The 13,533-nt window shown below is 32.8% G+C and overlaps 1 protein-coding gene across 3 annotated transcripts in view; it reads left to right on the top strand.

Annotated features, from left to right (window-relative positions):
* The first annotated feature begins 2,720 nt into the window (after positions 1-2,720).
* The window catches only part of LOC104097316 (uncharacterized), a 33,737-nt gene continuing 22,924 nt past the window's right edge, over positions 2,721-13,533 (top strand). The window contains exons 1-4 of one of the 3 annotated variants that reach the window (XM_070175093.1): positions 2,721-3,215; positions 11,759-11,934; positions 12,909-13,062; positions 13,233-13,285. In XM_070175093.1, the coding sequence (XP_070031194.1) occupies positions 2,870-3,215; positions 11,759-11,934; positions 12,909-13,062; positions 13,233-13,285 (729 nt within the window). In that variant the 5' untranslated portion in view covers positions 2,721-2,869. Of the gene's footprint in view, positions 3,216-11,680; positions 11,935-12,908; positions 13,063-13,232; positions 13,286-13,533 lie in introns of all 3 variants that reach the window. The other 2 variants (XM_070175092.1, XM_070175094.1) reach the window with 2 other exon arrangements.

Here is a 13,533-nt window from a genome sequence, read left to right as displayed (position 1 = left end):
AATATTTAAAATTATAAGGACTTTAAAGTTCGTTACAAAGAGAAGAAAAAACAAAATAGTCCCATCTCATATATTAACCCATAAAATAATCTATATACTAACTATTAAAAGTATAAGGAAAGTTTTGTTTTCCTACGAGGAAACTCCACAACAACTTTCGTATTCTTTGTCCTTTGTATTTGAATCAAAATTTCAAACAGTAAATATTTATTTAAAAGCTTGGTTATTAAATTATTATTATTTTTTTATTTTTAAAATTTAGTGTCTATCATTAATTTTCGGAATAGTAATCATTGCTGAAAAATGAAGTAATCATTTGTTTGTAACAGAAAATTGATAATCATTTATTGGAAAGCAAACAGAGGAAAACTAGAAATATCAATAAAAAATTAATTTTTATTTGACTATTGGTTTCAAGAATTGTCAAAGAGGACATAAAGAAAAATTAAGAAACGAAAAATAGATATGACATTTATTTATATTGCAACACCAGATTATGAGTAAGTTGAAGGTAATGAAAGCTTTACTTAGGTAAGTCACCAATACTGATAATAATAAATATGAATATATTTAGACAAACAAAATTAATATATTAATCATGACCACAAAGAAGAAAAAATAAAGAATTTATTACATCAAAAACATTATTTATAAAAATAAAAAAAATTAGTTAAAGTAGAATCAAATAGTTTGTTATATACATATCGATTTTGAAGAAAAACACATAATCATATTATTTGAGAAATTTTATACTTTAAGGTAAATTTTCATGCTTCTTTCTCAATGCATTTACCCCAAAACAAAAGTGGGATGAACCAAAGTAAAAAAATTAATAGCTCAAAATGCCAATTTAAAGTCACACGGCCATTTTACTCTTCAATCCTATAATATTATATGTGAAAAATATAAACTCATTCTAATATATATTATTAGATATAATTTCTCCAATTTTTCAGCATAACCATACTCATTAATTAAACATCATATTTTAAAAATTCTTATGATAAGACACTTAACGTAATACATCAAGTTCGAGTACCTAATTTTAGAGTAGATGTAGAGATTATTGTTACAAATTTCTATAAATTAATTTCTTCACCTCAAGTATATTCTGCTAATTAATCTAAGAAAACATATAATCGCACAACTACGGTAAGTTGAGGCAAATCCAAAAATCACAAGGAATTAAATTCTCTGACTCTCGGCTTTCTGCCACTACTCTGTATCTTCATGCTAAAGTAAAACCTTACAAGAAGAAAAATGAATATTAATCAAGCTTTTAATCAAAACCTACTTCAATTAGGACTCTTTCATAGCCTTCACGGGTTTGATAAGCTTGAATTGTCCTCAAACTCAATAATTTATCTTATAGGCTTGCAATATTCGAGCTTGCCTTTTTAAATTATTTTCTTAGAGAAGCATAAAGATTATATAAGAGTTGAAATATTAATGTGAATAACATAAAATATACATCAACACCTTGTACTTCTATCTAGCAGTTTATTCAGCACATATGAAAAAGTTATAAATATAGCATTTGGTGATTTAAATATGGCGTAATTTCTTCTTTTATCGAGTTAACTAAATAAAATTGGCATACATTATTTCAGGAACTTATACTATATTGTAATTTATATTTAGTAGCTAAAACATATTATTTAATAATATTTGTGTAATTTTTCAAAATTTGTACTCACTGATAGTAGGGTACACGCGCAACTCGCGTACCCTAAGACTAGTACTATATTAAAAGCACGAAAATCCTTACCGAAATATCGTTATCGTTCGCCTTATTTATCCTTTTAAAATAGATTTTATATTGTACAAAATTGTCATTTAAGTTTTTCCTTAATATTTAGATGTTTTAAATCAATTAAAATTTTACTTATTAAATATTTCCTTATTTGAAGTATGTAAAAACTCCTAAAACTTAGCATTTTGAATGCAACAAAGAATTTGCTATTTTTTCTCTCCTAAGGGTGTTACTATCTCACGATGACATTTTAACGAAATCATATTAGAATAATTTAATTAGTTAAAGATGTATACAATTATAATAATAAATATATATTTCATGTTGGATATAATGAAATTATGGATAATATTTTAAACATTTAATATTACAATTAATTTTTAAATTTGAATGTGCTAATATCTTGAACTATGAGTTCACCACTTTTACTCTCCTAGATTTAATGATGTCTCTTAAAATCTTTGATATTTTTAACTAATAAATAAAGATGTTATTTTATTGCATGGCGATTTTATGAAACACGTTAAGAATGTATTGCATATAGTTAAATAATATATGTATATATCTCTCTCTATATATATAAAAGACAGATTTTCTTCATCCGTTGAGTTGTTTATATTGGATTAATATTTAACAATTTCAAGAGTTTAAATTTTATTTTATAATTTAAATATATTATTTATGTATTTTTGTAAAAAATTAGTGCGTATCCTAGACTAGTTTTTCTAAAATATATAGAGGAATCAAAAGAAGCATCCGTCGGCCTAAATTTTGATTAAAATAAATCAATTTCTAAAATTTAGAGTTTGCTCGCACTTTAACCTTACAAAACAAAAGTAAAAGTAAAAATAGATGAAGGGGATAATCAGATGTAGTTTCTCAGACTTGAATGGTCTTCCACATTTACCTAAACTTCAGGGTCTAAAAACTAATTAATCTACACTCCACGTAGAGAACACTTTAACCAGAGCCACAAAAACTCAGAACCCAGAAACCAAGACAGTCCACTTCCGTTCACTACACACTTGCTTCCTCTTCCATTTTCTACTGCCTCTACTTTCCCTATGAATTATCCCCAAAAGTAGAATTCTCTGTTTCGTTGTATTGAAGTCCAAAATGGTATTTGCTGCAGCATTAGCAGCACCATTGACACCTCTAATTCCTTCACATAAAGTGTGGGCTTCTTCAGGCACAATAAGGAAAAATAGCAAGACCCAAAAGCAAAAACAAAGGCAAAAGTTAGAACAGAGTGCCATTGGGAACGTAACTGAGGTGGTTAAAAAGGACGCGGAGTTTATAAAGAGGGGAATTGGCAAGGGGTTGCAATGGGCTAACAAAGCCTTTGGCATTCCGAAACTTACAAAGTCCCTTGATAATTTCATTTGGCTTCGTCATGTTGAAGACCCGCGGGCGTCTGTAACAGTTTCTGATGCTCCTACCTGCCCTCAGCCTCACTATCCAGGTGCCCCTTTTTCTTTTCTTTTTTGTTGGTTTACTTGGAATTTAATTTTAACGGGGGTTATAACATGTTGTACTTTGTTATGTAATGCCGAGTATGTGATTGATGTTTTGCCTGTGCTCTTATGCAGTAACAAGGTACTATATTTTCCCCTTTTTTACTCTTTCTATTTTTTTTTTTAAAAAAAAAAATTCGGTCAGGGTGGTAATTCCATGACCATGAAACTGAAGAAATAGGGAGCACAGTGTGTCTGAATTAGTCTTTATAGCAGCATGATGTGATTGGACTGAAAAAACTGAGTACTATAGTGTTGAAATGAGGTAGAAAATCATTTGTCTAGTGGTATTTGCTTAAAAAACTCACAAGATATCACTATTCGGAAAAAAGAGTTTCTTACCAGGGCTTTGTCAACCGGTGGCGGAGGCAAAATATTTACCAATGGGATTCAAAATATAAAGTAGTAAACACGTGAAAAAGCCTAAAGATCACAACTTTATTAGTGAAATTTAAATACAATATTACAATCGTACTTGATGAGTTTTCATTTCTTAAATGTTTTTAACAATAACATCATTAGAAATACTATTAAATACATCTCTTTCTACATAAGGCACCACGCAACTACTCAAAAGTTCATCATTAATTTTTTTTTTGATAACCGTGGTGTTCGGGCTAGTTTGCGTGCACCTCGACTAATTCCACGTGATACCTGCCACCTCCCACCAGCAACAAGTACCAGGTAACTCTATCCACCAATGCTTGGATAGATGGGAAGAAATCACCTAGTATTTGCCTCCGCTGGGATTTGAACCTGAGAAGCCGAGAAGTATTTATGTGTCCAGGTCGATTAGAGGTTCGACTTCCTTCTCCCCCACCTTTTAGCCTTCTGGACCCCTGAAAAAAAAGAAGCTGAAATCAAAAAGAAAGAAGAGAAATTGGGCCATCTTTCCCGAGAGAGGCCGCCTTCTCTCAGGCCATCAGTCTTCTACTTCTAGTCGACGGACGAATGCTGCTAGGGGAGTGCAGAATAGACTGGTTCTCACCCACTTGATTGACCACTAGGCCACACCCTTGGGTGCAAGTTCATCATTAATTCGATTCTTGATAAACTCCATTGTCGAAAAAGCTCTTTCAACGGATGTAGTGGCAAGAGCAGAAGCAAAACAACTTTCACTAAGTGGAATGCAAAAGGAAATTTTAAATGCTTCTTTGTCAGTGAAAGATCAAAAAGTCCATATAGATCGGAAAATCTTTCAAGGATATCATGAACATCCATAATGTAAGTCGCAAGTTGATCAAGAACACTCAACCTAACTCAATAGGATATAATTCAGTCATTCTCATTGTATTCTTTATGCCAAAACTAGAAAATGAATCCATGCAAACAAGAGATACATGAAGCAATTTTCACCTTGTCAAAACAATCATTGAGTTCTTAAAGTTGTCAATCAATAATTTTATAAAATATTTCACCACGATAAAGATGTAAGATAGTATAATCAGTAGGTTTATGCCATTATCTTCCGGAATTAACATATGGCTCATTAAATTAGGTACCAAAATGTCATACTTGATACGAAATACAAATAGCAAATGGATAAACGCATCCCACTTATTGTCTTGTAAAGTCTCCAGTCTTCTCCTTGCTACTTCAACAAGTATCATGGCTTTTGTAATATCCTGCTCCTTTTTCTGTAAGGATTTATTAAGTTCATTTGTGATTCCTAAAAATATCTCTCACCAAATGCAACATAAAAACAACTTCAAATGTTTGACAAGTTATGAGATATCACGTTGCTTTAGCTCTTTAATCTATAAAATGTGCATCAACAACAAATGCATCAAGTAAATCAATAATAAAGCCAACTATAAAAATAAAATTGTTAAAAGATTTGTAGTGAGACCCCTGATGCATAATCACTGGCTAAGTTCTTAATACAAGACGTTATCGGTTTTAAGCTCACCCATATTTAATACCTTTTGAATTCCTTCTCTTTGAGATTCTCGTAACATAAGCTCCCAACACATTCAAAATATTCGAAATCAATGGTACAAGTTCTCCCACTTGAATATAATTTTAGAAACCGCAACTAGGACTAGTTGAAGCTGATGAGCAAATAATGAATAAAATAAGCCAATTTGCTTTCCTTCCTAATCAATATTCTAAGACCATTGATCTAATTTTGTGTATTACTTGTGCGATCGTAACATTGTTCATGCACATCAAATAGATTCAATGAATGTTGAAAAAATAAATAAACAATTGCTCTCTTTAGAGATAAAACACTAGTATCTTGAACATGAACAATTTCACTAAGTATCACAAATCTCATTCTATCAACATATTGTAAAACAACAGTCATTTGCTACTTGCATGACACATCAAAAGATTCATCTACTAATTAGGCAAAATAGTCACCATTTAATTCCTCTATGACAACTTTACTATTTTTATCTTACATGCGGTTACAATATCTTTTTGAATCATTGGAGAAATCATTTGATTGTTTTGTGGAGCATGTATTAATATATAATAATGAAAGTTATCACACGTTTTCACATACGATGACCGAATCTCAAGAAAATTGCCACTGTTAAGTGATGATTTAGATTTATCATGATCTTGAAATGCCAATCCTTGTTTTAAAAGAAGTCTTACTACATCAATTGAAGCAGCTAAGCTAACCCTATACTCATGTTTAACTTGGTTAGCTTGCCTCTTGAATGCAGATTAAATAGACTGTTGTTGCGCATTAGATCGTGGCATTTCTTTGTTTGCCTGACTATAAATGCTATTCATCCATCCAATATGTTTCTCAAAGCTCCTTTTTGTATGCCAACTCTTAAGCACTATACTCGAAAATACATTACCTCCACTTTGATGAGTGTTATTGTCTTTAAATAAGTAAATAACAGTATGTTGCATCGTTCCTTATAAAAAAAACAATATGTTGTATTGTTACTTACACTATACCCCAACCAATCATAATAATTATCAAGTCATTTAGGATTAGAATGATTCATTGCTCAAGGTAAATTCGTTTGGAAAAACTTATGATTCCGAGGAGGTTGACAAGAACCTTTCTGATGGTATGCTCTTATAAATCATGATGATTTGGATGATAGTCCAAGATTTGATTTAGAAAATCTAAATCAATATCTTGTTGCTAAGAAGAATGCAATGATACTTCTGACTGGTTGGAATTTTCTCTCCGGTTAGGTTGATTATGAGAGCAGAACTTGATTTTGGTACTTCAGTAAAATACTTCATGGAATTTAGAAATTGAATTATAAAGTAAGAATTTAGTTAGAAGAACAATCTAACAGTCTTATGCACACAGACAAATATACGTGAAGTTTGCAATAAAAATTCATACTATTAAAAATTTCTATTCACTTTCAGAAAGTTATTAACCGTTAAGAGTCTATAGTCGTTAAGAATTTGATTCTTATATGCAACTACAACTGTCATTAGCTATAGAGGCAAAGAAGAAAGACTTCCTTCACACCATTGTACTGGACAAGCGGACAATATTTAAGTTTGGGATCAAGATTCAAGAAAGTGATTTGAAAAAGTGCAAAGTAAACTCTTACACATGTCTGACATGAGAATATTGGGAAAATCACACTTCAATATTTATATATTAAAGACACATTATATGCCTTTGTCTGAAGCGTCACTGCTGTTATTTCCTTGACAATTATAGAGAACAAAATCAATTCAAATACTCAATCATATATCCATTATCCAAGTATCTATTTCCCGATATTTACCCAATTCCATTTCTAAAAACAACTAACCCAATCACAGTCTACAAAAAGGATCTATAGTACTTTGACTTTCTGAAAAAAGAAAAAGAAAAGAGAGAAGGGAACTTATCTTGGCTGCCATGATTGGCGATTGGTGACGAGCAGGCAACGATGATAAACTGAAAGAACTCAAGTCTTGAGCTATCATCTAAATCTTCATGATGTATTTATAAAAGCATATCTTTAGAAAAGTCCTTGTTAACCTCGGAATCATAAGTTTTCTTAAACAGATTTTCCTCGATAAATGCATCGTTTTAATATTAAATGGTTTGATGATTAACCCTAAATAATCCTAAATGATATGATGATTATCATGATTGGTTGGAATATAATGTAAACAAGGATGCGACATATTGTTTGAATTGTTATTTATTTAAAGACGATAACTTTCATCAAGGTGGAGGTGGTGTATTTTCGAGTATAGTGTTTAGGAGTTGACATAAAAAGACTAGCTTTGAATAACTTATTTGGAAGTACGAATAACATTTATATTCAGGTAAAGAAATGTGAAGATCTAATGCGGCAACAACAATTTACTCAATCTGCATTTGAGAGGCAAGTTAAGCATGTGTATTGAGTTCGCTTAACTGCTTCAATTGATATAGTAAGATTTTTTTGAGTTAGAAATTGGCATTTCGGGGTCACAACAACAACACAACCCAGAAAAATCCCACTAGTGAGGTCTGGGGAGGGTAGAGTGTACGCAGACCTTACCCCTGCTCCGGAAGGGTAGAGAGGCTTTTTTCGGGAGACCCTTGGTTCAACAGAAAATACAATAATATCAGAAAAGAACAAAAGAATAGATCTATAACAACAAAAGAACCAAAAATAAAAATAATAATAATAACAACGTCGTAAGAGACAACAAATAAGTGAAAGAGCAACTACACAATACTATGCAAAATAAAAAATAGTGTGAATACAACATAAACGACTATCAGTCCTAGACAAAACTCTATCAGACTATCCAGTACAAAGAGGGAAAAACGCTCGACTGCCCCCTAGCCGAGCGTCATATGATGAATTTAAATCGTCACTTAACAGGGACCAAGTTCCTTGAGATTCTTTCATGGTATGCGAAAAGGTGTGATAACATTTATATTTATGTATCAGAACATGCTCCCAAAAATTTTCAGATGACTTTTCCAATGATTCAAAAAGATATTGTAACTGCATATAAAATAGAAACAATTATAGATATCATAGAATAATTATATGGTCATTATTTTGCCTTATTAGTTGATGTGTCACCCAAAGAGCAAATGACAATTGTTTTAAGATATGTTGATAGGGTGAGATTTGTGATGACTAGTACATTGTTCATATTCACGATACTAGTACATTGTTCATATTCACGATACTAGTGCTTTATCTCTACAGAGAGCAGTTATTGATTTACTTGGTCAACATTCCTTGAGTTTATCTTATGAGCGTGGACAATGTTGATGCAAGGTAAGATCAATGGCCCTAATATTGATTAGGAAAGGAAGTAAATTGATCCATTCTGTTCATTGTTTTGCTCATCATCTTCAACTAACTCTTGTTGCGGTGTGGGGAACTCGTACTAATGTTCCGAACATTTTGAGTATGTAGTAGCTTCTTTTAAACATATGAATGAATTTCGAGAATTTCAAAGAGAAAGAACTCAAGAAGTATTACATAGATATGTGTGAGGTTAAAACAAGTAAGAGTTGCATTAAGAACTTGGTCTTACTAGAGCTGGTGATACTCATTGAAGATCTCACTTTAAATCTTTTAGCAATTTTGTTCTTATGTTTGGTTCTATTATTGATGCATATTTTATAGATGAAAGAGCTGACACAACGAGATATCTATGAACTTGTCAAACGTTTGAGATTGTTTTTATGTTGCATTTGGTGAAAGATATTTTAGTGTTATAAGTATGTTGTAATAATTCCTTACAAAAGGAGCGGGATATTGCAAAAACCATGCTACTTTTTCAAGTAGCAAAGAGAACATTGCAAACTTTACGGGACGATGGATGGAAAGCGCTTATTGATTTGGTATATGCATTACGTATAAGTATGACATTATACCTAATTTGATGAGCCATATGTTAACTCTGGAAGTTAACGACGTAAAACTGTTGATTATATTGTCTTACATCATTATCATGTTGAAGTGTTTTGTAAAAATTGATTGACCACTTCAAGAATTCAATGATCCTTTTGACGAGGTGACAACTGATTTGCTTAATGAAGTTTCTTGTTTGAATCCAGTTGTGACTGAATTATATCCTGACATCTAAGTTGGATGCTCTTGAGGAGAAGCTTGCTGGCTTACATTATTGATGTTCATGTTATCGATGAAAGGTTCTTCAATCTAAATTGTCACGACCCAATTTAGGATCGTGAGGAGTTAGTGTTCCCAAGCAGGCCTTATCGATATTTTTCCAGAAAATAAAGCAAAATTTTCCTATTTCAGCTAAATAACACAACAAACACCACCTAACCAAAAACTGGTCTCCACCATTATTAATCAACCATTTGCAACACAGTAATGTTAAATCCATCTCGAAAATATAGAAAGAAAGTGCAATACTAGTCACAGAACCATAATAATGAAAGAATAATCATGACACTAACAAACTGACTAATGGAGCGACTCTAAGAGTTGTAAAGTAAGGAGGATAGCAAATAAATAAACTCTTCGCCCATGGGAAGCAAATGAGGCTCACCAAAACTATCTTTTTGTAAGACAAAAAGGAAAGACAATCAATTACACAATCAATTAAAATATTCTAGAATCAATCTACTCCTACAATCAAGCTAGGAATCTCTAATCAATCAACATGTAGTCCGTTCTAGGTTTCAAGGAAGTTTTATCAATTACAATGTGCATGAGAATGCCCTCAGCATTCCATTAGAGCCTGATGTCTCTTTTATTTAAGCTTTTATGCTTTATTTTTATTTTTTGGGCAGGGGAGTAGTACTACCTTCAGGGGTAAAGTGGAATAAGAAAACACTCCAATCACCTTTTACTATTCGGTGAGTGGATTGCAGAGTGCTGATCTCAGATTTTTGTGGAATGAGGGAGTAAAATGGCTATATGGTAAATTTTAAAGACCTTTGTTCTTTTGGGTCCCAGTATAGCAGAGGAAAATTGAAGAAGGAACTACCAAATCTGTCTCTATTATGTTTGTTTGGTGCATATCGCTTGAAAGAAGTGGGAGGACCTTAGACTTGACTCATGACTCAAAATTTCCTTGCCAAGCTACATGAAACAGATTGCGGAAGTCCACAGAAAAATTATTGCTAATTGACCGAAGCGAGAAGCAAAATATTCTGATAAAGACGTTCATTAACTGTACTCTGTCTATCACCTAAGTCGTGTTCCTACGGAAGTTTTTGTATGTAGTTAGTGGTGCATGGCGATTAATTGTTCTTTTATTTCTATAACCCACATATCGACATTGCACCCACCCAACACAGTTCATTACCCATAAAAAAAATGAGATTGTTGAGGCTTTTTCCTTAAACTGGTAATAATTGTATTAAAATGGCACTAAGAAAGTGTGACAAAAGTATGTACATCAGTAGCCAAGCAACTGATGGCCTGTGGGTTTGTTTGGGGGGTGGGGTGGGGGGGTGGGGGCTGACCAAAAGAAAATTGATGGCCTGTGGGAGATTGTTGAGAGTTTTACGAAGTTCAAAGCAAAAGAAATTTTTTTCTCTATGGCCTTGGTGGGGTGGGGGGACTGACCGACTGTGAACAGCTCATACTTAAACTTATTGATACGAGTAAAATCATATATGAGTCCATATGGTGGGTGTATTCGTTACGCCAAGTTAGCTCATCATAGGGGTTTCTATTTTGAGAAAAGGCTCAAGTTCTTTCATCATTAAATGTAAGGTCAGAGAAAAGGTTTAAGTTCTTCCCCTTCTCAAAAAAATTAAGGTCAGAGAGTAAGATGACTATTTTTTCAACAGTTGCTTGATTCCACTAAATCTTTTTACCGGAAAACTGGCCTCGAAAACTAAAATATTTGAGCACGAGTTGTTGTGGTCCATTGGCCAATTTAAGTTAGCATAGGGAAATGATCCACTACAGTGAAGTTTTCTCAGTCACTCTTCAATGGATGTGTGGCATGTCTTAAAAATAACTTTTAAAGGTTTGGATCTTGCATTCTGTACATTAACTAAAACAAACGTATCTTAACATATTAGACAAATTAAATAATAAATTATTTTCTTAATACACTAAGTAATTAAAAAATAAAATAATAATCAAGTACAAAAATAATAAATGAAAGAAAAGAAACAAAGAACTAGTTGTATTTTATTGCTACTGCACAAGAAAAGAAGAAACAAGTTCTAAACGAATAGAGAAAAAATAAATTGAGTTTATAATGCAAGATTGGAATCTTTCAAAGCCATTTTAAGCACGTGACACGCCCATAACTCCATTGAAGAGTAATGGAGCAAAATCCACAGGAGGGGATCCTTTCCCTATTGAAGGGCGATGGGAAGACCAGGTCAAATTTTGCCTTTCTCCTTATAAAGTATGTTAAACCAGGCTCGCAGCAGCTAGTTTGTTTCTTTATGATAAGATCTAGGAATATATTGCTAATTGTCTTTTGTGTATGGCTTTATGTGTGGTGTGCCGGGGTAATGCTTATTACTTATGTCCATTTTCAGGTTGTTAGACAGTAAAATAAACTTAATGCAATCCTTGTTCAACGATGTTTGACATTGAAGCTTGGCATCTTTTAGCAGAACTATCTGGCATGGATTTGTTTGTGGCTGATATTGAAGCGTTGGAGGCATATCTTAATTATTTCTACTGCATATCAAAGCGATTGACCAGGCCACTTCCTGAAACGTATGATCCAGAACAAGTGTCGGAATATTTCAATTTGAGACCCCATGTGGTGGCTCTTCGTCTGCTCGAGGTAATTAAGAGTATTATTTTGGCTTTGGTTCATCTCTCCTGTTCAATCAGTCAAATTGGGTTAATGGTCAACAACCTGTTTGCATTTTTCCTACGTCTAACTGAACCCTGGGTACACATTTTCACGCATCTCGAGTCCTCTCTCATTTAGAAGGATATTTGTCAGCAACCTTGTGGGAGCAATTTGGCAACAATTGGAAGTTACTGCTTTTGGTTTAGTCTTTGGGCCAGGGTTATCTGGAGTTATCCTAGACTTGTTCTCAAGTGTAGACCTCAAATACGTATATACCTCATATCATATGATTAACTTGTAGCCGTGAGTTCTTTTCTTATTTCTTTTACTGCATGCACATCTGAGATGTCGTTATCTTTACCAGCAATAAAACTCTAAACCCATTATAGTAAACTTCAATGGTCTCTCATAACTAATCATCCATTACCATTCAATTGTCTCCACTTTCTTACTATTAGTTTGAGTAGTGATAGGGCTGAATGTGTCACTTCATTACACCCCTCTTCCTTGATATTAGCTCAACCAATATTGTCTTAATATTTAAATAGCCATTTTTAACTTTAACTTTAGCTCGAGCAATTTATATTTTTTTAGTTGAATCTCCACAAAGTGACTAGCAATTTGCATTTGGCTTAATCAGTTAGAGTTTATACTAGAAGATATGTAACACATGTACTATGTGACTCAATTGTAGTTGACAATAAGAACTGGTATATGCTGAATCAGGTCAAACGGGGAACACTTGTCATGTGTAGGTTTTATGACTGTATATTTGCTACTAATATCATGGTAAAACTGAGAGAGAGACCATGATTTTGACCTCATGGCTTATGTCTAGTTTTAGGCAACTCATGACTCTGTGAAACATTTGTTATTACCTTATCTGATTCCTCTACATAATAGAGCTGTTAACAAGGTAAATCTGTAAAATTGCAATCTTATGGGGCTTTATGTTTTGTAAGGTATTTGTTGCCTTCACTTCGGCTGCAATCCAAATTAGAATATCAGGACTTCTCCCCACTTCAAGTAAAGATGTTGAGAAGGAAACTTCAAACTACATTTTTGGGAAGGTTTTAAAGGAAACAATGCTAAACCTTGGGCCTACTTTTATCAAGAGTAAGTATTGAGGACTACCTTAATTTTCGGTTGTTATTGTCCAGTGCTCTCTATGAACTATTGCTGTATTCTCTTTTTCTGGTTTGAAGTCATTCGATGAATTGCATATTAAGTGTATTTCGTTTCTAATCAACAGATACCAGTTTAATGCTATTTTTCATGTTGCGCAGTTGGTCAGTCCCTCTCAACAAGGCCCGACATAATTGGTGCTGATATTTCAAAGGTTAGTTTTCACACATACGTCCTTTATACTACTCTTTTCACCAATGTTATTTTGTCAAACTTCATAGTTGATATGCATTATTTTCTACAAGTAATGTATAGGATTTGTTGGTTGTGCTTTTTCTTCCCCGTTGAGTAGTGTTATATGTAATCTCCATCTGTATAATCCAATTGGATTAACATCACCGATGATCTGATATTTTTAAGTATTAAAATCTATAAAAGGTACAATAATCTGTAAGAAAAATT

This window comes from Nicotiana tomentosiformis, chromosome 5, assembly GCF_000390325.3.
Source record: "Nicotiana tomentosiformis chromosome 5, ASM39032v3, whole genome shotgun sequence".
Classification (NCBI taxonomy): domain Eukaryota; kingdom Viridiplantae; phylum Streptophyta; class Magnoliopsida; order Solanales; family Solanaceae; genus Nicotiana; species Nicotiana tomentosiformis.
This window is presented reverse-complemented; position numbering and strand designations above follow the sequence as displayed.